Source organism: Monoraphidium neglectum (genome assembly GCF_000611645.1).
Source record: "Monoraphidium neglectum strain SAG 48.87 unplaced genomic scaffold scaffold00439, whole genome shotgun sequence".
In the NCBI taxonomy this organism is placed as follows: Eukaryota; Viridiplantae; Chlorophyta; class Chlorophyceae; order Sphaeropleales; family Selenastraceae; genus Monoraphidium; species Monoraphidium neglectum.
The window spans coordinates 4,164-27,905 of NW_014013189.1; the positions used below are offsets into that span (position 1 = coordinate 4,164).

Consider the following 23,742-nt stretch of genomic DNA (forward strand, 5'->3'; position numbering starts at 1 on the left):
CCCCCAGGCGTTCTGCGACGACAACTTCACGGCGAGCACGCCCCCCTGCCAGCAGGACGGCGAGATCCCGCCCCACTACCCCTACCCTGCGATTGGAGCCGCGGGGATCCAGCGGCTCGGGGGCATCCGGTTCTGGGGCAAGCGGACGATGACTAACGACTTTGCGACTGTGATCTACAGGATGAAGCTGCTCGGGTTCAATTCTGTCAGAATACCCTTCAGGTGAGAGACTGCCCCTGCCCCGCCCAGGCCCAGGCCAGGGATCATTCCTGGGGGCGGGTGTTGACAATGTGTGGTGCGTGGGCGCATCAAAACACGGCGGCATGGCGTCTCGCGGCCGGGGTCCTTGATGTCCAAGGGAACGGCATCAGCGGCCGCGGGGGTCGCTGCAGCGCGGAGTTGCGTACATGGCAGCGTTGCACGAAAGCCTGCCCGCGTGCTCATGCCCCCATACCACACACGCCTTGTGGACTCCTGCCGACCTCCCACCAGCGGCCCCGCGTCCTTCCGCGCTACCGCTGATGCTGTGCAACACCCCTGATATCCTCCCATGATACGATCCCTTTTGCCAAACCTCAACTACCACCCAAATTCCAGCTTTGCGGACCTCAACAAGGACATCCCGCCCCCGAGCACCGGCAAGACCGAGTTCTTCCCGTGCATGATCGACCCGGACTCCACCATCGCCTGGGGCAAGACGATAGACCCCGCCCTGGCAAAGCTGGTGGCCGATCAGGGGCTCACCGGCAAGTTCGACTTTCCGAGGGTGAGAGGGTTGAGGGGTCGGGTACTATCTTGGGTGATTAGATGAGGTGGTGCCGATTTGTTGGGATATGGCCTCCGCTAATTGCTGTGATGGGCTGTTAATGCGAGAGGCCAGCGCAGCAGCTGCTCGCTTCCCGATGGCTGCGCTCCCAAAACACCATTGAATCCCGCCGCCTCTCCGCTCCTCCGCCGCCCTTGCGACGCCCACCCTGCGCGCAGTACACCGGCCCGCAGCACCCGCCGCCGAAGGTCAAGGGCAGCCCCCAGTGCAACCTGCCCTGGTCGGCGCCGTTCACCCCCAGCTACAGGGGCGGCCAGGGGCAGCTCAACCTGACGATGTGCAACTGGTACCTGCCTCAGGGCCCAAACGTGCCTGCCATACAGAGGTGAGCGGCGTTTGCGCAGAGGCTGCGCTTCGAATACAACTCGGGGCAAACGTCAAAACAGAGCAGGGCAAATGGGTAGCAGTACGCTGGCGCAAGGCAGGGGTGATGCTGTTGCGCAGCACACGGCCCCAAGCCTTCGCCTGCACAAGTGCCGTCCAGCACTTTGGGAGCCGCCTTCCGACCATCCGCCCGCCATCCGCCGCCAGGCTGCTGTGGCAGGTGCAGTACGTCGTGTCCCAGGGCATGTACGCCGTCCTCACCTTCAGCTCGGCGCGCGACCCCGAGCCGAACGTGGCGTCGCCGCAGCTCTTCACCAGGAACTGGCAGAACCTGTGGCGCATGCTTGCTGACTTGCCCCAGTACAAGCACATGAAGGGGCGCGTGCTCGCTGACCTGGCAACCGACCCAAGCCGCTGGGGCTGCCAGGTGCGCGAATTTGCCCGGGCGGCGGGCGCGCCCGCCGGCAGCCAGGTGGCGATGCTCGGCGACGTTGAGCGGGCTAAATGCCACGGGCTACGTTTGGTGTTCGGAGCAGCCGTCTCAGACACATCCCCATTCATATCCTGCAGATGCGTTGGAGACAACGCCGAGTCAGCCCCCTGCATCCCCAGCACCGAAACTCGCCCTGCCAACTCATTGAAGCGATCAGCAAATTGAAAACATAACCTCCCCGCAACCCACCCCGCCTCAAACCGCAGTGGGACAAGACCTGCGCGCCGGCCGGCGCCTCCGGCCCCGCCTGCGCCCCCGGCGCGTGGCTGTACGCGTCGGCCGCCTCGGCCATCCACGCGGTCGACGGGGACGTGCCGGTCCTAATTGAGGGCATGGGGCAAGACCAGCAGCGCGGAAAGTTTGCCTCGTGCGCCAGCGGCTACTTCCCGGGTGCGCAGGGGAGCGGGCGGATGGGCGAGCAAAAGTTTGTGTGTACAGGGTGTGGGGGCCTGCGCGTGGGTGGCGTCAGCGTCGTCGACCAGGGGCGATGCGGACAAGACGACATCACCCGGTTGCAGCAGCCTCGCCCAGACTGCACTCATCCGTTCTTTGGCCCTGCCTGGGGCGACATCGCGGGTCGTCCACTCTTCCTTCTCAACGCGTGCTCCTGTACGCGTTGTCATGCTCCATCCAGTCCGCCCGCGACCCACCCCCACGCAATACAAAACGCCTCACAACCACACCTCAGGCCTCAAGTGGGGCGACGGCTTCATCACGAACGGCCCCACTGTGTCGCGATACAACCTCAGCAACCCCAGCGGCATGTTTGCCTACGAGGAGTTCAAAAAGATCGGGCCCTTTGCCATCAACAAGGCCGCCATGCCCAACCAGGCAAGCGCGGGGCGCCACAACACACCTGCCGCATCCCCGCTCTGTACGGCCCCTGCTGAAACATGCCCTCGGGCGTCCGTTGGGCCTGCCGCCCTCAAAACAGGGGGCTCGGCTGGCACGCCTGCCGGGGCCGGCCATTTGGTCATGCGCCTGTCCTAGGCGCCGCCCCATCACCCTTGATCAAAACCCTAAAATCTACGAAAGCGGCATTTCTATGCAGGCCCTTAAACAAGCCCCATGTGTCGCCATACGTACGCCCCCTCCTCTCTCCAGGTGGTGGTGTCGCCGCACCTCTACCCCGCCAGCATCACGGGCGTCCCAGCAGAGACCGAGGACCAAGACGACGAGATCACCTGGAAGTGGGACATCTCATGGGGCTGGAAGTCGCTGGGGCTCGACAAGACAAGCAAGGTGTGGGTGGGCGCATGGACAGCATGCAGGAGGGGGGGGGGCAGGCTCGGTCGCAGCGAGTGCGACGGCCTGGGGCGACGCACTCTACGCGGGGCCCGGCGCTGCGCAGCTGCTTCTGCACACTGTCAGGGTAGCCGGCGCGAGGTTGCGAGGCTTTGAGTCTCCCCTTGCTGCGCGTCTGCTCGCATCTCAATCTGCGCAGGGCGAGGCGCTGCGCGACGTCGGCCTCCTCATTGGCGAGTTTGGCGCCGCAGACGGCGGCGACAACGGCGTCGCCAACGCCGACACCACTAGCTACAGCGCCAGGGACGCCAAGTGGCTGAAGCTGCTGAGCAGGTACCTAAACGGGCTGAGCTGGCAGAACGGCCCCGCCAGCTGGATGTGGTGGAGCTGGAACGTGAGTCATGTGGCGGTTGGATCGTCGGCTGGGGCGTCGGTTGGGGCGGGTGTGGCGTGGCGGTGGGCTGGGAGCAGGAGCTGGGTCGGACGCGGCAAGGGGGCGGGGGCGTGGGCCAGGAGCAGCCTGGCTGTGGAGTTTTTGCAGGGGTCTGCCCCCTTCAAAGCAGCTTTGCGCGGCGGGAAGGGTAGAGATGGCATAGTCTTCATCAAAAAGGGGGATAATTTAATGAGGCTGGTGTGAATTGGGGGATGATGTCAGGTGTGCGAGATTAGGGGTGACAGCAAGTTTGCTGACGGCAGGTGGAGGGGGGCGAGGCGGTGGGATGGAGTTACCAGGGATTGGGTCGGCAGTGCTGTCGGGGCTGGGTGGTACGAGAACAGGTACAGGCACAGCGGCTGCCAAACCGGACCGCCAGCACATGGACCCAAACCATTCCCCCCGCTCGTCGCCAACCAATTTGTCAGCTGTCGAGCCGCCTTGCTGAGACCCCCCCGCCTCCTCCATCCCCTCGGCATGCACAAACCCGCCAATCACTCCCCAGGCAAACTCCGGTGACACCAAGGGCATCGTAGGTCCCCTTACCACCTGGCGTGAAGTTCAGTGGACCAAGATACGCATGCTCACCCGGGAGTTTGGACTCGTGCCGTGGTATTGCAAGTACGTCAGCTCAGAGTTCTGTGAGACGGTGACCTGGCAGTAACCCCAGGGCGTCACCCATCGCTTTCAGGGTGTCACCTGCAGGGGCCCACCTGGGTGGTGAGCGGCGCAGGGGTGCGCCTGCAGCACCTGTCACGCACGCACGACTGCGTACACCGGCCACAACTAATGTGGCATGTACATACCGTTTGTCGGGCGGGATGCGGCTGGCCTTGCCGCTGTTTGTTGTGTTTTGTATGGCAGCCTGCTTGACACCCATCACCAAAGCATTTGGGCGTAAGGGGCCTGCTCTACCTGACAAAGCTGCCCTGGGTTGATACGCGCATGGCATGCAACTGGGTGTCACTTCGTCCTGTGTTGTGCTTGTTCTCTTGTGCCGTGCACATTGTATGTGTGAACATTCCTGAATGTGTGTGTCGCCCAGAATACCGTACAGTATAGTATCACGGAATTTCTGGCAGGTTGCATGACCTAGGCGGTGCGGCGCATGCTGTGGAGCATCGTCATACAACCGACATGCTGGCCTGGAATGGCCGTGCCCAGTTGTAGCTTTTCGCAGCTTTTCGTTCTCACATACTTCTAATGGCTTACCCGGGGCGCCCGTCCGCCGCACCGCCGGCAGGGCGGCGAGGCGGCCCGCCCCAGACCAGCGCTTTCGCACTTGCCCACGGCCACTGCACCGACGCGCGATTCGCCGCAGCTCGTTCACCGCGATCTTCCTGCACCCTACGAGAGTCTCGCACGCCTTCAGGTATGGCATGACTGCGTCACATGAATAAATGGGGAACCCTTACGTCACCCGTATCAGATCTCTTGCACCTCATACAGTGACTTGTCCTCGGGACTCACAGCGCGAAGCGGCCTGCGCAGCAGTACACTGATGCATGTACTGTAACACAACAGTCAACGCACATGTCCGCAATGTTGAGGCAGCGCGCAAGAGGTTGTTTGGCTGCAAAAAGTGGCAGCTCTTTCGGCCACAGCCCTGAAAGAGTCGAAAGGTACAGCAGCAACAAGAACAACAGCACCAACAAATTGTGTCCTATGCAATCCAAAGAGTATTAATGGATGGGGGAAGATGCGCAGACCGGTTGGTGCCTGTTGCTGACGTTGGCGTGCCGAACCCACCCTAAGCCCCGGCGCCGTCGACGCCACCAGCCACGGCCGAGCCGCCGTTCACCACCGCGGTTGCAGGCGCCCCCTCGTCCTCCGCCGGCCGCCACCACTCCCAGGGGAAACCTGTGGGCAGAGGCCACCAGCGGACGGGCACCGGTTTGCAGAATGTAGGCAGGAGGGGAAGCGAAAGCATTTCTTGTACAAGCACATGTGAATGCTTAGACACGGACGGCATTGCGGGTCTGGAGACACCTGCGGGGGCCGAGTTGACTGAGGCCTCAGCGCTGCAATGCGAGCGCAGGCCGCCGCGGGCCGCGCCAGCCATCGGGAGCGCGCAGGGCCGTCGTCCCCGCGGCGCCCCACCTTGCGGGATGAGGTCGTGGCGGCCGTGCAGCAGCCCCGCCAGGAACTCAAGCCCTTCCACCAGCCTCGGCCCCGGGCGGTTGAACATCTGGCGGCGGGGCGGGGCGGCGGGGCCGTCGCTACATGGACAGAGGCAGCTGTGGCGGGGACAGGGGCGTTGAGAATGGTCTGGCCGGGGGCCCGGGAGCCGCCCTCGCTGCCCTGCCGCTGCTCTAGCACTAATCTTGCTTCAGCACGCGAGCATCAGGGCTGGTTTCAGGGGCGGGCTGCCGGCACAAGCTAGACAATGGGATAGCACCACGACTCATGTAACCTATCTAGCTACCGGGGCCGTGTCACAATGGTCCCGCCAGTGGGACCTGCACCCCGGACCCCCAGTGGCACCCCACCTGGTTGCCGTCTACTAGGGCAACACGGCCCTCCCTCACTGCTCTCAGGCCCCGCCACCAGTCCTGGCAGCGGGGTTGGGTCGGGCGCGCCCGGTCAGCGAATAGGCCCCGCAGCAAGAGTTGACAGGGGCGTTTGTAGTTGAGCAGCAGGTTCTGAGCTGGCCAGAAAACACACTTTAAGTGCAAGCCAAACGCTGCCTTGTTTTGGTGATGTCAAACGTGAAAAGCAAGAGCTTAGAAGTAATTTCAAGTTTGCATGTCTGCATATCTGCCGACACTGGGATCTGGTTTCAGATCGCGACCGCCCACCTGCCCCGTGATGCGTGCGAGCTCCCTCTTGGTCTGGTCCATGTCGAAGCCGCAGGGCGCCACCACCACCCAGTCCGGGTCCGACGCCACAAACTGGTGGGGAGGTGGGCGGTGGGTTGTGGTGCATGGGCACACGGCTGCATGCACGCAAAGGGTTGGCTCGAAAAGCGCTGACAGACAAGTGGTAGCTGGCCAGGACGGTCCCCCTGGCTTTGCAGGAGAGCTGCGTGCTCAGCAAGTACCAAGTCGCGATGGCGTGGCGGTGGCGGGGGGCTCAGGCGCTGGTGCGGACCCCACTGCTCCAAGATGCATGAAGATGGTCAGTTGCTCGCAGGGGAGGGGACGAGCCGCTGGCCCCGTTCAGCCACCCATCTTGTGTGCTAGCACGCAAATACCTCATCATTGTGGATGGCGCGAGACGCCGCCGCACCAGCGCCGTCCCTGCAAAGACTAAGAGCGCGGCGGCGGCGGTTTGCAGCTGTCACGCAACAAGCAACCGCCTTGCGAGGTTTTGCCGCAGTGGAGCATTGCGGACGTTGTCCTTGCTTGCAGAGACTCCGTTTGCAAAGCCCAATAGAGCACCCGGTGAGATTCCGCGTTCCGCACAACTGGAAACCCCTGAAACTGAAAGGACTTCTTACTTTGGCGGGTTCAGGGGGTGCTGCCCCCCAGCCATCCCGATCAGCTGCGGCGTCCAGTGGCCTGCGCACTGCGTGGGGGTCGGGGCCCGGACAGGGCAGGGCAGAGCTGGACGGGGATGGCATGCCAATCTGCCCACCAGCCACCCCATCAGCCGCGCCACCTGTGTCAGACGGCTCGCAGCAAGCCTGATGCATTGCACTCAATGCAATACAGACATTCATCAGGTTGAGACATTTGTTCACTCAATCTCTTGCGCCGATCGCCCTCTACATCCCTAAAACCGCCACCGCCTGTTCAACTCACGAATATGGGCTCCGTCCACTCCATCCAGCCGACTGTGGGCCGCGCCAGCGGCGGTTGAGAGGCCACAAACGCCAGCACCGCGTCCACGCGGCCCCGAAGGCTCTCCACAACGCGCTCCGCCTCCTCCTCCTTGCCCATCGCTGCGCCGATGGTCAGGCAGTCCTGCGGGGTGAGGAGGCAAAGGAAGGTGCATTGGCACTTTGCATCGCGCCATACAGCTGGGTTTACAAGCAGTACGCAGCTACTACTCCAGACCCGCTGGGTGAGAAAAGGTCCTTGGATGAATGCATGTACACACATAAACGCGCGCCTGCGAGCATGCATGCATGCAAGCACGCACACACCAGAACATGTGTGCATGCACGTGCACGTGCACATACACTCGTGCGTTTGGCGCACACCTGCAGAACCTCATCCAGGGAGAAGGGGTTGAGGCTGATGATGTTGGGGCGTGGCCGCAGCTGCCCGCACAACTTCTCCACCAGCCGCATGTCCACAGAGCATACCTGCATAAGGTGTGAGCATGAAAGGGGTTCAGCTTTTGCTAGTCTCAAGTTCAAGCATTACCATTATGTATGTGTTTGTGTGCAGGTGCAGGTGCAAATGCAGGTTTGTGTGCGTGCTTGTGCGTTTCAAGATGTGTGTATGCATGCAGGTGTGTTTGTATCTGTGTGTGTGTGTGTGTGTGTGTGTATGCGTGTGTATGCGTGTGTGCGCGCATGTGTTTGTGCATGCATCAGCTCTTCTCTGCAAGGGAGCTGCATCATCGCTGTGCACGGCCCCCCCCCCCCCCCCCCTCCCTCTGCTACCCCTGCAAGCGTCGCCCCACCTCGCACAGCGACTGAGTCACTATAATGTGAGGGGCCAGCTCCTCCATCAGGGCAGCATCGACGGTGTACAGCCCCATGCCTGCGTCGCCGTCTGGGGGGCGGAGGCGGGAGCGCGCGATGCATGCGTGGTGGTGTGCATGCATGCTTGCATGCATGCATGAGTCCCAAACGAATGCATGCATGCATGATCGAGTCTCAAACAAGTGCATGCATGCATGATTGACGCATGGGCGAGAGCTCGGAGAGCCCGAGGCTTAGCGTATTGGCCCCCGTCCAAGGTGTTGAGCGCCGCCCACCTTTCTTGAGGGTCTCCACCACCTGTCAGCGGCAAAAGGGCAGAGCGAGCGTGTGTTTGAGGGCAGGGCGGGGCGCGTCATAAATACGCCGCGGCGGACGATACAGCCGCTAATGATGTTTGAAAAAGTAGCCGAGGTTGCTTTCAAGGAGCAGCCGACGTCGTCGCAGCACGCCTGGCCCCGTCGCTGCACTGTCAGAACACACGAGGCTGGCCTCACTCACGCCCGGCGGCCAGAGGCGCCATCGCACGGCGCGCAACCTTTCTTGATTTGGCAGCGCGCGGCTCGCGACAACCCATGCGGAAATGCGTCCCAGTGTTGTTACAACAAACCCACCGCATCGTGCATCTGCTGGCTGTCCACGAATTTGGTGCGCGCGGCTGTCAGCACCGGCCGGTCACGGACGCCCGGCGGCCAGTCGCACTCGTGGCTGCGGCCGACAAGCAGCGCCTCGCCGCCGGCGGCGCAGACGATCTCTGTTGCTGAAGGCAGCAGGGACACGACGCGAGGCTGGTGGGGCGACATCTCCCCCGGATGCAGCGGGGGCGCTGCTGCAGCTGCGGCTGATCTGGGCGGTGGTGTCGAAGATCTGGGCCTGCTGCCCTGGGCGATGCCGCTGTGGCGCGTTTCTCCAGGGATATCGCTTGTCGCGCTCGTGTGTATATCCTGCTTTCTGCGTTCAATGTGCGCGCATGTATGCAGCTGATGCGGTTGCGCACATGCGGTCGCGCAGCGCTTTGCCAAGGCTTGGTTGGCGGCGGCACCGACTTTCGACGCAAACCGCACCTGCAAAGCCTGATCGCCTCGGGCTAGCAGTGCGGAGCCTAGAACAAACGGGGAAACCGCTGGTACAGCATGTTGAATGAGCGAAGTGAAGGCGTAACTACGGTAGTGAGTAGCTGACACCGGGTGAGAAGAGAAATTCTTGGTCACGGCATACGTACCTTAGTGTTCAGACCAATTGCATACGCGAAATCCAGGCCGATAAACTCCCAGTCGCTGAGATCAGATAATGCAGTGCTGGGTCCACTCGCGCGGGCGCTCGGTGGCATAATGTCTGGAACTTGTTCCTTATAATGCGAGCCGATAGCAATCTCGCAACGACAGAGCGCTGCAGCATTTGCTTCCTGACGTGCCTTAGGGCATCTGCGGCACCACGTGCGTGTTTGAACGCAATGTTCAGCAGCACGCGACGCGCGTTCGGTAGTGCGCCGCCATGCACCTGCACATCTGCGAGGCCTGGTCTGACTGCAAGGCAACATTGCGATAACTTGACGTGCAGTAGGACTTGACATGCCGGTCCACCATCAACAACTGATGAAGCCTCTCGAATCACTGGGAAGTTGCCAGTGCAGCAAACCACGCAATGTCACGTTTGCCTGGCAGCAGCATGGTGCAGTGCTACTTCCCCGGCGTCATGCCCAGACCCACGATCATCGGTGACCGAACAACCACGCAGCAGCCGTAGCAGCGGCGACGGCAGCGCCCGCCAAGGCATCTGACACGGCAAAAGGCAGCCGCAAAGGCACCACACGAGCCGCTCGCCGCCCTCGGTCGCAGCACGCATGCACTGGGCGCCGCATGCCTCTGGAATGGTGTAGAATGCCATATCAAAGCGTGAATCTGTAGACAAGACAAGCCGCAGCCAGCTACAGCGGGAATCGATGAAACACCTCTGCGTGTGAAGATGGTGCTGCTGTCTGCTGGGCAGTCCAGCAACTGGCATGCTTGAAACACAAGCACGTGATCCTGATTGCAGCGGAGCGCACAGTCCACTTGTGTGCCTTGGTATGGCATTTCACAAACAATAGGGCGGGTGCTACCTGGACCCGTGGCATTCGCAGACATAAAGCGCTTCAGCAGCAGCAGCCGCCACAGCAGGGGTCGCTGCCGCAGCAGGGGCTTGCGGCCTTGCGACACGTGCCAGGCTCCACACGCGCACTGCTGTCCTTTATTGCCATGTCCATTGCCTTCGGCCACCATGCGGCAGGTCCATTTTGCCCAAATATCGTCTAGGGCAAGCAAGGCTGGGGCTTTCTCGCACGCTCGCACACGCATCCCAACAAAATCTGATGTGCCCCTGGACTGCAGCACTTGAGTTACCCATGCACCCCACGAGACGGACAAATAAAGGAAACCTCAAGAAAGCGAGATAGACAGACAGACCCCGCAAAGAGCCAGCTCGACCGACACATGCCATTGTTGTATACACACACCAGCAGGACCGTGCACCCGGCACCCCTGAGAAGCTCCTCTTCTCCCCTGCAGCCATGCCGTATTGCCTGCTCGATTGACTCTAGTCCACCACGCACATGTACTGAGGGCCAAGAACCTGTAGCTGCCGAGCGCATGGCGCCCAACAGCCCCTCAATTGGGCAAGTGCGCTCACGGCTCGCTGCTCATCACCGCTGCCAGCCGCCCGCCGCCTGCCCCGTTTGATTGATTCCTGGGACTGCTTGTGCTGCGCGCCGGCTCCCTGTACTTGATCGGCGTCGTCCGTGGCTCACGCGACGCGGGCCGTGGCGTCGAAGGGGTCCTCAAGGCCCAGCAGGAAGCAGCGCACCCACCAGTCGATGCGCTTCTCGTAGCGCGCCACCAGCTTCTGGCCGACCTGTTGTTGGGAGGCGGGGGGGCGCAGCGCAGGTCGGGGCAGGGTGCGTGGGGCGGGGTTTAGAGGGGGCTGAGGTCTGGGACTGGAAGATGGAGAGGCAGGGGCGGGCGGCACAGGTAGTCGGGACACGCATGGGATAGGGCGGAGCGCCCGCTTTCTTTGCCTGTATGTACACAATCTACGGCTGCAGCCCCTTGGCTGTGGCTTGCAGGACGTGGCTGCCCCCCTCGACAGGACCTGGCACGCCCCCCCCTCCTTGCTGCGTCGGCCGCTGGTTTGGCCCTCTTGCCCACTGCCCCGCCTGTTCGTTTACTGCTGGCCGCACCTCCTCGTACTTGGCCAGCACCCTGGGGTCGGGGTCGTCCATCTTGTCCAGCGCAGCCAGCTCCTCGGGGGTCAGCTGGGGGGGGGGCACAAGTGTGTGGAAGGCCGGCCGCACGGGAGGACGTTGCAGTGGGACGCAGCGGAGCGCGATTGGTTGCGAGGAGGGGTGATGGTTTGCAGCAGTGATGGGTTTGGCAGAGCGCAACAAGGTGCGTCAGGGTATGGAGGCAGGAGGGCAGGGCACGAGGGGCAAGCAAGTTAAGGAGGTGCAGCAAAGTGGGGGTGCAGTGTGGGCCGGGGCCCGAGGGAGGTGGGCTGGTGGCGCTGGGCGCACCAGCAGGTCACCCGGTTGTTGGCGCGCACCAGTGACAAGTCAGTGTCAGGTGTCACAACACCAAAAAACATGAGAACAGCACCATCACCTGTCACCAGAGTTTTCGCGCATAGGTCAAGCACAGTGGAAGTGGCGCACCTCCACTGGTGGCAGGAAGTCGTCGTCGTCGCCCGTCACCTCCGCCTCCCCTTTTGCCGCGCCCAGCTTCGCGGCCGGCGCGTCTCCCGCGTCGCGGGTGCCGCCGCCGCGCACGGCGTCCGGCGGCCCCGCATCGGGGCCGGCGGCGGCGGGCGCCGGCGCCTCGGCGATCGCGGCGGGCGCAATGGGGGGCGCGGGCGCGGCGGTGTCGCCAAAAGGCAGCTGGATCCGCATGTACTGCCCCTCTGGCAGGCGCAGCAGGCCATCTGGGACGCAACGCGGACATAAACGTGCGGGGGATGAAATAAATTATCATGTGGTGGATGCTGAGAGTGAATAAGTAGGTGATGGCAGCTGTATGCACAGGCAATGGCAGCATGTGCACAGGCAGTTGAGCAACAACCAAGAATTTGCATCACGCATTGACACGTGGTCAGTAATTCCAAATGGCTCACAGTAGATCAGCTTGAGAATGCTCTGCTTGTCCTCCCCATTGACCGCCATGGTCAGAGACACCAGGTTGGCCAGCAACCCCAGGGCCGCCTTCAGCCCCGTGATCGGGTTGCCGCCGCCGGGGCTGTCCTGCCACGCCCCGCACGCCTGCGACTGGCCGGTGCCTGCCGCGGGGTTTGGCCGCCGGCACCGGGGGAGGGGGTCAGACGGGTCAGGCCGCTGGTATCCCGCCACTCTGCAGGTGGCCTGGTCCGCATGAGCTGAGGGGCCTCCACTCGCTGACGCTCGGCTTGGCAGGCACAAGAACGTTATCAGCAGCTGTGTGTGATGCAGCGGCAGCCCGGGCCCGTGTGCTTCTTGTGTTGCATGCGGCGTTGCTGCGTACGCGCATGTTTGCTGTTGGCACAGGGGCGGCCCCTCTGGACGCTCGCAAGCGTCAGTTAATCGAGCCGCTAGCATGCAGCGGCCAGGAGCGGCGCACCAACGCTGAAGACGGCGGTGTTGAGGAAGGTCAGGGACTTGGGCATGGCACCCGGCAGCCGCCCGTTGTTGTGCGCCTCGTTCTGCGCCTGGCGGCGCGCCCCCCACAGCATCAGCATGAGCCCCACGCCCATCCAGGCCGGGTCGTTGTTGGCCAGGCCGCCGTCGACAAAGCTGGGGGTTGGATTGCATCGGTTCCGTCGTTGAATGCAGGCAACAGGTTTGTTTGTCAGAAGCAGACACCAGGGTGAGGGTGGGCGGACGGAATGCAGGCATGGGGCGGTGTCAGAGATGGGGGTCAGTGGCACGTACGTGTTTATGGGGCCCAGCTCGTTCCTGTGCACGCCGCCATGCACATCCGTCTGGAGGAACAATGCAGGAAGCAAGTGTTGAGGCGAACGGCCCAACGCAGCTCGAAACGGCCTCCCTTTCCCACCCATGTCGCCCAGGCGCGGCATAGCGACTGCTGCAGACAGGCTCACATGCGCGGCCAGGAGCCCCCCGCCTCGCCGGTCCCGTCGGAGGGCGACACCTCCACAGCTGCGGCACACAGGAAGGTGAAGTGAAGGTCGAGGTCGAGGTCGGCGTCTCGCAAGCGTGTGGTTCACCCTCGGGTTCCAGAGCGCGCACACTCACAACGCACGCATCATGGCATTGGATGGCAATGGATTGAGCATAACAGCGATCGCCCCACTAGCCAGGACGGCTGAAGTCATGCGTGACAGCCCCTCACCCAGCAAGCTGCCAAGCTGACTAGCCACTGTGCAAGGGCGCTGCGCACATCGTCGAACCCCAAACCCCAAACCGCCCTTCAGACTCACGAGGCAGGAAGCCGGGGGCCGCGCTGGTGGCGCGCGCCACCTGCCACCTGCAAGGCAATCAGCAAGAAGCACCGCATGCGTCGGGCGCGGCAGGCACAAGGGGATCACACTCGACAATCGCTCGAGGCGGCCGATACCCGCTGCATGCAGAGACCGCACCACGGGCTGGGCGACCGGTCCGTGCAACGGCAGCCAGGCATGCAGCAGAGGACGACCACAACCGCGTTCCGCCCCGCTCACACGTAGAAGTCGTGCTGGCTCAGCTGCACCGACGGCAGCCACAGCTTGTGGCCCTGGCCGTCCACCCCGCGGCGCGCCGCCGCCACATCCACCAGGTCGAGCCCCCCCAGACCCAGGCTGGCGGCGATGACGGTCTCCGCCTCGCGGCGCGTCAGCGCGCGGCTCTGCACCCGCGCGAGCGCCTGCACGTGGCGCGGCGGGGGAGCCGCGGCATGGAGGGGGAGGGAAGTGGTACGCAAAGACGTGGCGGACGCTGGGCTCGATCCGTGGTGCGCAGGCCAGGCGTCAAGTCACGCAGGCCGTGGCAGACATGGTCAAAGGCTGGTCAAACAACCATCGTCAGAACACGTGCGTTCGGCTGCCGGCATCCGACCGCCCCGTGCCGCTTTGAGGGCTTGAGCAATGCGGGCGGCTCCCACCAGCTAGCTGCAGCATACGCCCCATCATGAGGAGTTGGGGCTTGCCCTCTCCCATGGCCCGCACCAAGCATATGCAGCAGCCCCGCAGCCGCACGCCGCACGTACCTTGCCACGGATGGTGGAGCGGCGCAGCGGAGAAGTGAAGCCGCTGGTTTCGAACGGCTTTGAGGGGTCCTTCAAGGGGTTGCGCACTGCGCGGCAGCGGGCGATGGACAGAGTACGCGACACATTTTGTGATCAGCAATGGGGGCTCTTTCTGCACGCATACTCCGCCCCCACGCAAACCTTGAACCGCTCCAGCTGCATGCACCATGGCCCATGGATGACCTCCCTCCATCCCTTCAAGGGTCCACCCACAGCCGGCAAACAAAAGACACACATCATGAGCTAGTGGCGCCCCGCCCTGTGCTTGCGGACGCGGGCCCACCATGGGCCCCCTTAATCCCTGACCCTAGCCGGCCAAAAGCGCAACCAGCTAGCGGTCCTTGTCGGCGGAAGCGCACCGTTCTCGTAGTAGAAGAGGCCGGAGCGCGCCTTGCTGGCGTCGACCGCGGTGATGGCCACGGGCGTCTTGAGCGCCGTCTGCATAGTGCTGGAAGGGGAGGTGGAACGAGGGGCGCCCGGCGCCGGGGGGGGAGGGGGATGGGGAGGTTGAGGGGTGGGCCGCTGGAGCTGGGGTGCAGGAAGCAGGAAGCCTGCAGGGAATTGCAAGGCGATGACCCGCGTGGTTGGTGAGCATCAGGCGCGACCCGACGCCGAATGAATCTCTGGTGTGCAGGGTTGAGCGCAGCGAGGCAGCAACGACGGTGCTGCCCTTGCCACCAACGCAGCCAAACAGACCCCCCTCCACTTCAAGCCCCTCGGCCGCGCAGAGAAGCCCTGCGTTGTCCAGGTTTGGGTCCCGCCCACCTCTGGCTGTCGCTCGCAAAGATTTCCTTGAGCACACCCTCCAGGCCCGCAGAGCCGTGCTGATACTTGGCGCCTGGGCAAACAATTTGTAGTGCAAGGGTGTAAACACGGGAAGAGACACGGATTCGGAGCCGGCATACATAGGGGATGGCACGGGTCAATTTAGGCGTCGACGGCGCTGTCGGAACCGCCGAGTGAATTCGACCATCATCCGACTCCTGCACGGCCTGCTTGAGTGCTTTAGCAGCAGCACGCCCCGGAGCTCGCTCGATATTAACAATGCGGCATGAGGCCGACAGGCCCCTGTGACTGTGACCTGATCTGGATTGTTGCAAACACCCGCTGCTACCCTTCCTGGCCGAACTTTCCCCTCCGCTTAGCTGGTGGCATCAGACCACCCACACTCAAACCTGTGCTGATAGCATTCCAGGCCTTCTTCCATCCGGGTGTCCCAAAGATGCGTTGACCTGGCCAAGAAACAGAGGAGGTGGAGGAAAGACAAATGTGTCAGCCCGCCGGCAGGGCCCATGCCAGGGACCCAATTTACAAGGTACACATGTCGGCCAGCTGGCCTGCCCCTACTCCAGGGTCCCAGTCGGCGTGCTTTCCCTCCTTACCCAACAGTGGGCCAGCCTGGTCGTCCAGGCTGCCGCCGTTGTTTGGCCCCTGCCGCCCCCGCGAAGCCCAGTGTGTGCAAGTTGTTGGGCTCAATCCCTCAGACAAGCGCATTTGATCCGGATGCCCCGCCCTCACGCACCCTCCACTGTGTAGATCTTTGCGGCGGCGGCTGCGCTGCCGCGCCTCACACCGGAGTAGTCCTTTCGCCCGCCGCGGGCTGAAACTGCAGATGGAACGTGGATTGCAGCGTCTGATCAAATCAAACATGCTGAAATGTGAAGGGGCGGGGAGGATGCGGGCCCCCGCCCAGCAAACAAGGCGCCGTGGTGGCGGGCATTGCCAACCTCTCAGTCCCAAGCTTGGCTGAGCAGCAAGCGACGATAGCGCGGCTGGGCGCCCAAGCGCCTGCGCTTTGCCGTTAATAGCGCTGCTGGAATGCAGTTCCTCTGATCGCTGGCGGGCGCAGGGAATAATACAGCATCCGCGGGCCGCAGCAGCGAGCTCGCCGAAGCGCGTTAGGATCCGGTCACGACCACCCACGAGGCTGCAGTCACAAGCGGCGATCGGCCAGCCCCGCGCTCAGGCCGTGATCCGCCAATTCCTGCTCAGGGGTCAGGAAAGCTTGTTAGCTGCCCTGCCTGTCCCCCTCGTGTACCCTGCCCAGGCCGCCGCAGCCCCTGCCCGGGCAGGCTCACAGTACAGCGCCAGCAGGCCGCCGGTGGAGGTGCCCGCCACCAGGTGGAACCAGTCACCCAGGTCGACGGCGATGTCATCCTCGCTCTTGACGACGGCACCGCCGCCGGTGACGAGGTCGGCGGCATCGTCCAGGTGGACGGCGCCCGGCGCCGCGCTGCGGTGGGGGTGGAATTTCAGGTCCCGGGGTTTTGGGTCAGGTTTGAAGTTTTCAGGGGAGGGAGCAGCCCGGCGGGGACGGCTGCGGCAAGGCGCTGGGGTGCGTGGCGGCGCGGCGGCGGGGCCGGGCGCCTTGCCGCGGGTGGCACCGGCATGGTCGCCTGGCACCTGGTGGCGGTGGGGAAGAGCCTGCGGCGCTCCTGCCAGATGAGCTTGCGGATGGAATCCTCCAGTGCCTGCAGCACCTGGCCTGCAATTGTGTTTAGTATAAGGGTGAATGAGAGGAGAGGCATATGGGGAGGGGCGAAAGTGGACGTGTGATGGAGTCTGCAGAGAATACATGATCAACAGGGCCTGCAGCATCTCGCCTGCGACAGCCTACTGATTTGGGAGGACGACAGTCAGGTCAGGAGGCACGGCGGGAGGCACTCAGGTCAGAGAAGGGAAGGGGCCGTGTGGCGGGCGGGGCCGGCAGCGGTGGTGAATGCATGACTTTGCACGCATGCGTGCGCGACGCCGCAGAAAGACCGACCACAGTCCAGGCCGACAAACGGCACCAGTGGCGGTCGTGGCAAGAAGGTGAGGGCACAGCCACGGAACGAATTCGCGGATTGGCGCCGGTCCTGAAGACACGCCGCACTCGCGCATGGGACCGGTCAGGGAGGGAGGCTGCAGTGGCAGGTCGGCTGCCCGGGCGCCTGCCTGTCGGGCGCTCGGGAGCCCCTGAGAGGCAGCGGCGCAGCGCCGGCTCTCACATGACACGAGGCCGCGGAGGCCGCCGCCGTCCAGGCTCAGCAGCGTCTTGTACGTGTTGCTAGATGCTAGGTCAGCCGGCTTGATAATCGCCGCTGGGGTCAACAAGGCGCGAAGGTGGTGGGTGGGCGTGTGAATGGGCGCGGTTGGGTGGTTTGGCTGGGTAGCTTGATCAGGTGTTGGGCAGTCGGCGAGCGCGAGGGGCACCAGTGCCTTCAGGGAGAGAACTCCAGCCTGCAGGGTCTCGCAAGCGTGCAGTGGGCTGCGTTGCCGTCGCAGCACGCCGGACCCCATCCCCCTGGCCGTCGTCCCGCAGGCCGGCCGTTCCCCACCATCGTTGGCGCTCATGTTGCAGGAAGGCGTGGCGATTTGGGTCCTGCGTTGCGCACCGCAGCAGGGGTGGTTGGCGCCGCTGAGGATTTGCAGAGCATTTGCATGGGTTTGGGCTGGCAAGGCGGCAGGGCGTCAGCTGGCGCTTGATGCACACACTCGTCTGAGCGCACGCGGTCGCCAGCCCAAGTGACTCCGCGGATGGCGCCATCAGGGTGATGGCCGCGGGCTCAACATAACGACCATGCAGCGCTCGCCTTGTTGGTTTCTCTCCACTCCTCTAGGCCAGGCGGTCCGAGACGCCCCGCTTTGGACAGCGCGAGGGATTTGGGTAAGCCGCGCCTCAAGGTCCTCCCAAGTCAATCAGAACGATTATTGAATCTCTGAGGCATCGCTTGTGGGTGAAGTTCCGAGTAACCCTGGCGTAGCGCCGCCTGGAATTGGCCAGGCCGGTGAGTGGGTCACTTGACAAATGGGGCGCTGTGTGACGCAATCAGCAACGACGCAACCCGCTTCGCCGCATATGCTATTAATTGCCGTGACAAAAATCCGCATGGGATTAGAACCTCCGTTCAGAGTCGGGTTGATGCGTGGCCAGGAAGGAGACCGAGGTGGAGGGCCGAGACGTTGGGGCCGAACCCATCATGCGACCAAGCCGTGACACCCAGCATGTGCAGACCGGCGTGGTCAAAATGATGCGATGGGATGCCCTCAACAGCTCATTCAGTCTAAGTGAGCTGCCACGGCAGGACCGCGCTAAGGCAGGGCAGCAGCGGCTGACATACGCGCCAGCTGGGCGCACCGTCCCGCGATGCGGCCGCCTGCTCAGGGTCGGCCGGCCACAGGGACCCACCCACGGGTCCCAACAACTTTTGTCAGCGCAGCGCCACAATGCGGGCCACAACCCTTTGCGTACACTGTTTTTCTGACGCCTGCTGAATCGCAGGGGCGAAGGTGCAGCAGCAATACAATCACGTTTGCTACCAAAATCGGACGCTGCCACTTTCACAAGCTGGTTGGCTGTGCCCTGATTGCACGCAGAGTGGACTGCTGCTGCTGCTGCAGGCTGCTGCTGCTGCTGCTGCTGCTGCTGCTGCTGTGTGCGGCTGTGGCTGCAGCCTGCTGCTGCTGCGGCTGCAGACTGCGGCCTGGACTCGACACTGCCATGACGCGTTCGCATCACAGGCTACCCGTTCATCCCACCTTTGGTGCAGCCTGGCACTCGCGGCAGCAAGAACGCAGCCACCGCTTTTGCACCTTGTGGTGGCGCATTGAGGCCGGTGGTGTTGCGGCTCAGGTAGTGGGCTAGCTACAGTGCGTAGCCGCGGTCCTTGCATTTATGCTGCGACAGGGGGGGGTCGCCTGCCTGTGCTTGATGCAGCCACCGAGCGCGCTTGCTGCATGGGAATGTATAACCCTTGTGGAAGTTGAGGCGGCCGCGGCCTCCACGACCTGCATGCTTGTGTGTTCGGCGACTAAAGTGCACTCGTTTCATGCTCCAGGAGACAGAGGTATGTCAGAGCCTTGCATCTGACCCGCACCCCTGCGTGCTGGCTTTCCAGGAGCCACCAGGCCAGCGCATGGGCGCATGGAAGCTGCAGCAACAGCCCTGGTGACGGCTTGCCTTGAGCTGATTTGCATACCGCTGGCTGCTCGCGTAGTTTGAATGGCTAGCAGCAGCTGCACCTTTTCAAATTTCCTGCTGCGCCTGCCTGCAACTGCAATTCAGTGGGTAGCTTGAGCAGGCGCAACCGCACTGTTCGTCACATTACAGCAAATTGGCGAGAGGGCCGGCGCGTGATAGCCAATGGTGGCGCCCTTTGTTCTACGTGCCGCGCAAAGAAATACGGTGCATGTGGACAACAGCAGGTCGTTCATCGCATGCGATTGCGCCCCAAAAGTCCCTCTGCCAAGCGGCGACCGTCCTTGCTTGCTCCCCCCTCATATACCTGCATGCCCGCTGTGTGTCTCATATGGCTGGAGGCCTGTCAATTACTGCTTGCCCACGCGCCCAACCCCGAGCACGATACCAGCTCACATCGAACCGCGCCCGTCCTGTGCTCTGCCAGGCGCCGGCGCAGCCATCCGTCCTGTTCAACCGCGATGCATAGGCGCCTGCCTGCCGGTAGGTTGTGGTGTTCGAGTCCCCGCGAACGATGCTGCGTGCGGGTCCACTTTCTTGTTATGACGGCGCCGGCCGCAGCTCACGGGACGCGGGCCGTGGCGTCGAAGGGGTCGTCCAGGCCCAGCAGGAAGCAGCGCACCCACCAGTCGATGCGCTTCTTGTTGCGCGCCACCAGCTTCTGGCCAACCTGTTGTTGGGAGGGGGGGCGCAGCGCAGGTCGGGGCAGGGTGCGTGTGGTGGGGTTGAGCGGGGGCTGAGGTCTTTCTGGACTGGAAGATGGAGAGGCGGGGGCGGGCGGCGCGGATTGGCGGAGCACGCATGGAATAGGGCGGAGCGCCTGCATTTTCAGTCTGGTACGTGCACAAGTGTTTCGCTGCAGCCCCTTGGCTGCGGCTTGCAGGACGTGGCTGCCCCCCTTGGCCGGACCTTGCGCGCCCAACCCCCTTGCCAAGTGGGCCGCAGGACGGCCACGCAGAGCGCAGTCGGCCCTCTTCCCTGCCGCGGCCCCGCCTGTTTGTTGTTGGCCGTGCCGCCCACTTGTTTGTGTAATGGCCGCACCTCCTCATACTTGGCCAGCACCTTGGGGTCGGGGTTGTCCATCTTGTCGAGCGCAGCCAGCTCCTCGGGCGTCAGCTGGGCCGACGCAAGTGTGTGGTAGACCGGTTGCATCGCATCGCAGAACGCCGCAATGCAATGCAGCAGAGTGCAATGGGTTCAACGCAAGTTGCGGCGAGGGGCAATGATTTGCAGCGCAACGCGACGAGGTTTGCCGGGGTGCAGCAAGACACGGCGGTGGGTACAGGCAGGAGGGCAGGCGCGCAGGGCGAGCGATTGAAGGAGGTCCAGCAGAGTGACGGTGCGGCGGGCGGCCGGGCGCGAGGGAGGAAACACGGCCGGCGCCGCTGGGCGGGCTGTGTGGCAGGTTGCCAGGTGCATGGCGCACACCAGTGACTTGTCCGTGTCAGGTGTCACCACACCATAACGCGAGCCACCACCACCACCGGTTGCAACGATTTGTGACAGAATTCATGGGAAGAGCTGCGCACCTCCACTGGGGGCAGGAAGTCGTCGTTATCGCCCGTCACCTCCGCCTCCCCCTTTGCGCCGCCCAGCTTCGCGGCCGGCGCGTCCCCCGCGTCGCGCGTGCCGCCGCGCACGGCGTCCGGCGGCCCCGCGTCGGGGCCGGCGGCGGCGGGTACCGTTGCCTCGGCGATCGTGGCAGGCGCAGTGGGGGGCGCGGGCGCGGCTGTGTCGCCGAAAGGCAGCTGGATGCGCATGTACTGTCCCTCTGGCAGGCGCAGGAGGCCATCTGGACCGCAAAAGGAGACATGCGCACATGGGATGACGCAGATTATCACATGGTCGATGTGGTAGCGGATGGGTGGTGGGCAAGGGTGACGGCAAGCTGTCTACCTGTAAAGGTAGCCAGCGGGACCACTATCAAGGATCACCATCGCGGGTAAACGCATCATCAGACATTCAAAATGACTCACAGTAGATCAGCCTGAGTATGCTCTGCTTGTCCTCTCCGTTGACCGCCATGGTCAGAGACACCAGGTCCCCAAGCAGCGCCAGGGCTCTCAGCAGCCCGGTGATGGGGTCGCCGCCGGAGGGGCCGTCATGCAACGCGCCCCACGTTTGAGACTGGCCGGTGCCTGCCAGGGAATTTGGTTGCCGGTGCCGCGGGGCGGCCGCGGGCGAGCTTGGCGGCCGCCAGCGTGCTGATAGTTGCTCTGAACAACCTGGTGCACATCTTAACCCCCCAATCAGCGGTACACACAACCAACTCTACTCCAAACAGCGCTTCGAGCATGCACGAAATCATGCAGTGCGGCGTCACAAGCAGGCAGCCTGGAATGTGTGTGCCGCCGGCATGACAGGGGTGCAGGTGCACATGCCCAATACGCCAGATCACTTTCAGCCCTGGGTACAGCAGCCAGGAGCAGCGCACCGACGCTGAAGACCGCGGTGTCCACAAAGGTGAGGGGCCTGGGCGCGGCGCCCGGCAGCTCGCCCTTCCTGGACGCCTCGTTCTGCGCCTGGCGGCGCGCCCCCCACAGCATCAGCATCAGCCCCACGCCCATCCAGGTCGGGTCGTTGTTGGCCAGGCCGCCGTCGACAAAGCTGGGGGTTGGAAGGAAGTTGAGAGGCGGCGGCCATGAGCGGCGTGAACTGGAGATGCAAGGGGATGTTTCACCTGACATGAGCCATGGATAGGAGTGGACAGAGCCGATGCAATACAATTTGACAAGGGGCAGACGGGCACACGCCTTGTGTTACGTTGTGCATGTAACACAAACACGCACACACGCACACACACACACACACACACACACACACACACACACACGTGTGCGTGTGTGTGTTGACGATGCATTGCATTGCCCGCACATTTGTGTGTGTGTGTGTGTGTGTGTGTGCATGTGTGCTGACAAGGGGCAGACGGGCACACGCCTTGTGTTACGTTGTGCATGTAACACAAACACGCACACACGCACACATGCATACACACACACACACACAAATGTGCGGGCAATGCAATGCATCGTCAACACACACACGCACACGTGTGTGTGTGTGTGTGTGTGTGTGTGTGTGTGTGTGTGTGTGTGTGTGTGTGTGTGTGCGTGCGCGCGCCCGTGTGTCCATCCCATGGGTTCGCGGTGTCGCCGGCACGACGCCTTTCGGCTCTCCCAAGCAATCGCGCCCGGTTGCCGGCTCACGTGCGCGGGCGTGGCCAGGAGCCGTCCTCCTTTGTGAGCCCGTCAGAAGGCGACACCTCAGCGGCTGCAGGAAATTCACAGGAATGGCAGGTGTGAGGTTGGCGCGGAACAAGTGAGATGTGAAGTGACGCGTTGATCAATCTTGTGCGCCAGGAATCATGGCAGATTTCATATGAGTGAGGGTGCACCAGGGGACGGCGTGCGGCGCTGCAGCTAGCTAGCCAGCTGGCAAGCTGGCTAGTGTCGTGCACCATGGTAAATCCCAAACCCAAATCCCCTCCGACTCACGTGGCAGGAACCCGGGGGCTGCGCTGGTTGCACGCGCCACCTGCCACCTGCGGACCGTCGCAGGCGGCGGCGACAGTTTGGCAAAGGCGGCCCCAACATCACTTCCACAGGTTGCTTGAGGGTTTGGTTTCTTGTTCTGCTGAAAACACGCCAAAACATGCCAACATTGCCGTATCTGACCACCTGGATACACGTGTTATTGCATGGAGCTTTGTGGAGACATTGCTGCACGTGTTAAGCATGTCGGGCGGCACGGTCCCAGCAGGCATGTCCCGACACCCTCTTAGCGCAGCGCGCCCCCGCTCACACGTAGAAGTCGTGCAGGGTCAGCTGCATCGACGGCGCCCATAGCTTGTTGCCATGGGCGTCCACCCCGCGCCGCGCCGTCTCCACATCCACCAGGTTGAGCTCCCCAAGACTTAGGTCGGCCACAGTCATGGCCTCCACCTCTTTGCGGGTCATGGGGCTCTGGATGCGCACGAGCGCCTGCGGGGTCCAGGCGCGAGGCGCCCAGCATGGCCCCGGTCCTGGGGCGACCAGCGCCGTGATACAAACTTCATCCATACCGCCCGGTTTCACGATGTTGCCGGCATATTGCATGCACAGTTGTTGGGTGACAGAACGAACCCTGAGCCATCCACGAGCAAGCAATGGCGCCCCAGCAGCCGCGTTCCACCCACCGTGTCGCCCATCGTTGAAGGGCGCAGCGGAGATGTGAAGCCGCTGGTCTCCAACGGCTTTGAGGGGTCCTTCAGGGGGTTGCGCACTGTGGGGAGCCACGAAGCACGCTCGCATCATAATTTAAGGGATGTACAGAGCAACGCGGCAAACACACGCGAGGACTTTGAGGGGTTGCTGCGAAATTCTCGGCCCACGATGACAACCTTGGATCCCAACCCCAGCCGGATCAATGGCACAGCAGGCTCCCCGTGCTTGCGGGCGCGGGCCCACCGTTCTCGTAGAAGAAGAGGCCGGAGCGCGCCTTGCTGGCGTCGACCGCGGTGATGGCCACGGGTGTCTTGAGCGCCGTCTGCAGAGTGCTGTGAGGGGGGGGGCGCGGGGCAAGAGGCAAGGGGCAAGCGCCCGTCAAAATAGGACAAGGAGGTGTTTGAGCCTCAGGCAAGCGTGATGCTT

General features: G+C 63.3%; 4 protein-coding genes across 4 annotated transcripts in view; 1 reads left to right on the forward strand and 3 right to left on the reverse strand.

Moving 5' to 3' along the window:
* MNEG_3478 (hypothetical protein) overlaps nucleotides 1-3,985 on the forward strand; it is a gene marked incomplete at both ends in the record, with an annotated part of 6,343 nt that extends 2,358 nt beyond the window's left edge. Inside the window, 9 exons of the mRNA XM_014048042.1 lie at nucleotides 8-222; nucleotides 598-766; nucleotides 985-1,151; nucleotides 1,358-1,622; nucleotides 1,850-2,033; nucleotides 2,332-2,552; nucleotides 2,748-2,885; nucleotides 3,088-3,282; nucleotides 3,827-3,985. Of these exons, the coding sequence (XP_013903496.1) occupies nucleotides 8-222; nucleotides 598-766; nucleotides 985-1,151; nucleotides 1,358-1,622; nucleotides 1,850-2,033; nucleotides 2,332-2,552; nucleotides 2,748-2,885; nucleotides 3,088-3,282; nucleotides 3,827-3,985 (1,713 nt within the window). The remainder of the gene's footprint in view (nucleotides 1-7; nucleotides 223-597; nucleotides 767-984; nucleotides 1,152-1,357; nucleotides 1,623-1,849; nucleotides 2,034-2,331; nucleotides 2,553-2,747; nucleotides 2,886-3,087; nucleotides 3,283-3,826) is intronic.
* A 1,086-nt stretch (nucleotides 3,986-5,071) lies between these two features.
* On the reverse strand, nucleotides 5,072-8,715 carry MNEG_3479 (iron complex transport systemsubstrate-binding protein; the record flags this gene model as incomplete). Its single annotated transcript, XM_014048043.1, has 11 exons — nucleotides 5,072-5,181; nucleotides 5,422-5,509; nucleotides 5,811-5,873; nucleotides 6,120-6,212; nucleotides 6,515-6,560; nucleotides 6,761-6,828; nucleotides 7,065-7,226; nucleotides 7,466-7,570; nucleotides 7,894-7,985; nucleotides 8,191-8,212; nucleotides 8,527-8,715. The coding sequence occupies 11 exons, from the start codon at nucleotides 8,713-8,715 to the stop codon at nucleotides 5,072-5,074; spliced, it is 1,038 nt and encodes a 345-aa protein (XP_013903497.1).
* Nucleotides 8,716-10,693: 1,978 nt separating this feature from the next.
* Nucleotides 10,694-17,490, reverse strand: MNEG_3480 (hypothetical protein; the record flags this gene model as incomplete). The annotated part of the gene is made up of 16 exons (XM_014048044.1): nucleotides 10,694-10,801; nucleotides 11,127-11,201; nucleotides 11,598-11,863; nucleotides 12,053-12,214; nucleotides 12,532-12,704; nucleotides 13,013-13,070; nucleotides 13,352-13,398; nucleotides 13,592-13,773; nucleotides 14,116-14,201; nucleotides 14,514-14,602; nucleotides 14,920-14,992; nucleotides 15,677-15,760; nucleotides 16,233-16,387; nucleotides 16,558-16,639; nucleotides 17,145-17,237; nucleotides 17,475-17,490. The coding sequence occupies 16 exons, from the start codon at nucleotides 17,488-17,490 to the stop codon at nucleotides 10,694-10,696; spliced, it is 1,749 nt and encodes a 582-aa protein (XP_013903498.1).
* Nucleotides 17,491-19,676: 2,186 nt separating this feature from the next.
* Nucleotides 19,677-23,300, reverse strand: MNEG_3481 (hypothetical protein; the record flags this gene model as incomplete). The annotated part of the gene is made up of 9 exons (XM_014048045.1): nucleotides 19,677-19,784; nucleotides 20,156-20,230; nucleotides 20,644-20,906; nucleotides 21,091-21,252; nucleotides 21,549-21,721; nucleotides 22,321-22,384; nucleotides 22,609-22,655; nucleotides 22,916-23,094; nucleotides 23,289-23,300. 9 exons carry the CDS (start codon nucleotides 23,298-23,300, stop codon nucleotides 19,677-19,679), a joined length of 1,083 nt encoding a protein of 360 aa, XP_013903499.1.
* Between the last annotated feature and the right edge of the window lie 442 nt (nucleotides 23,301-23,742).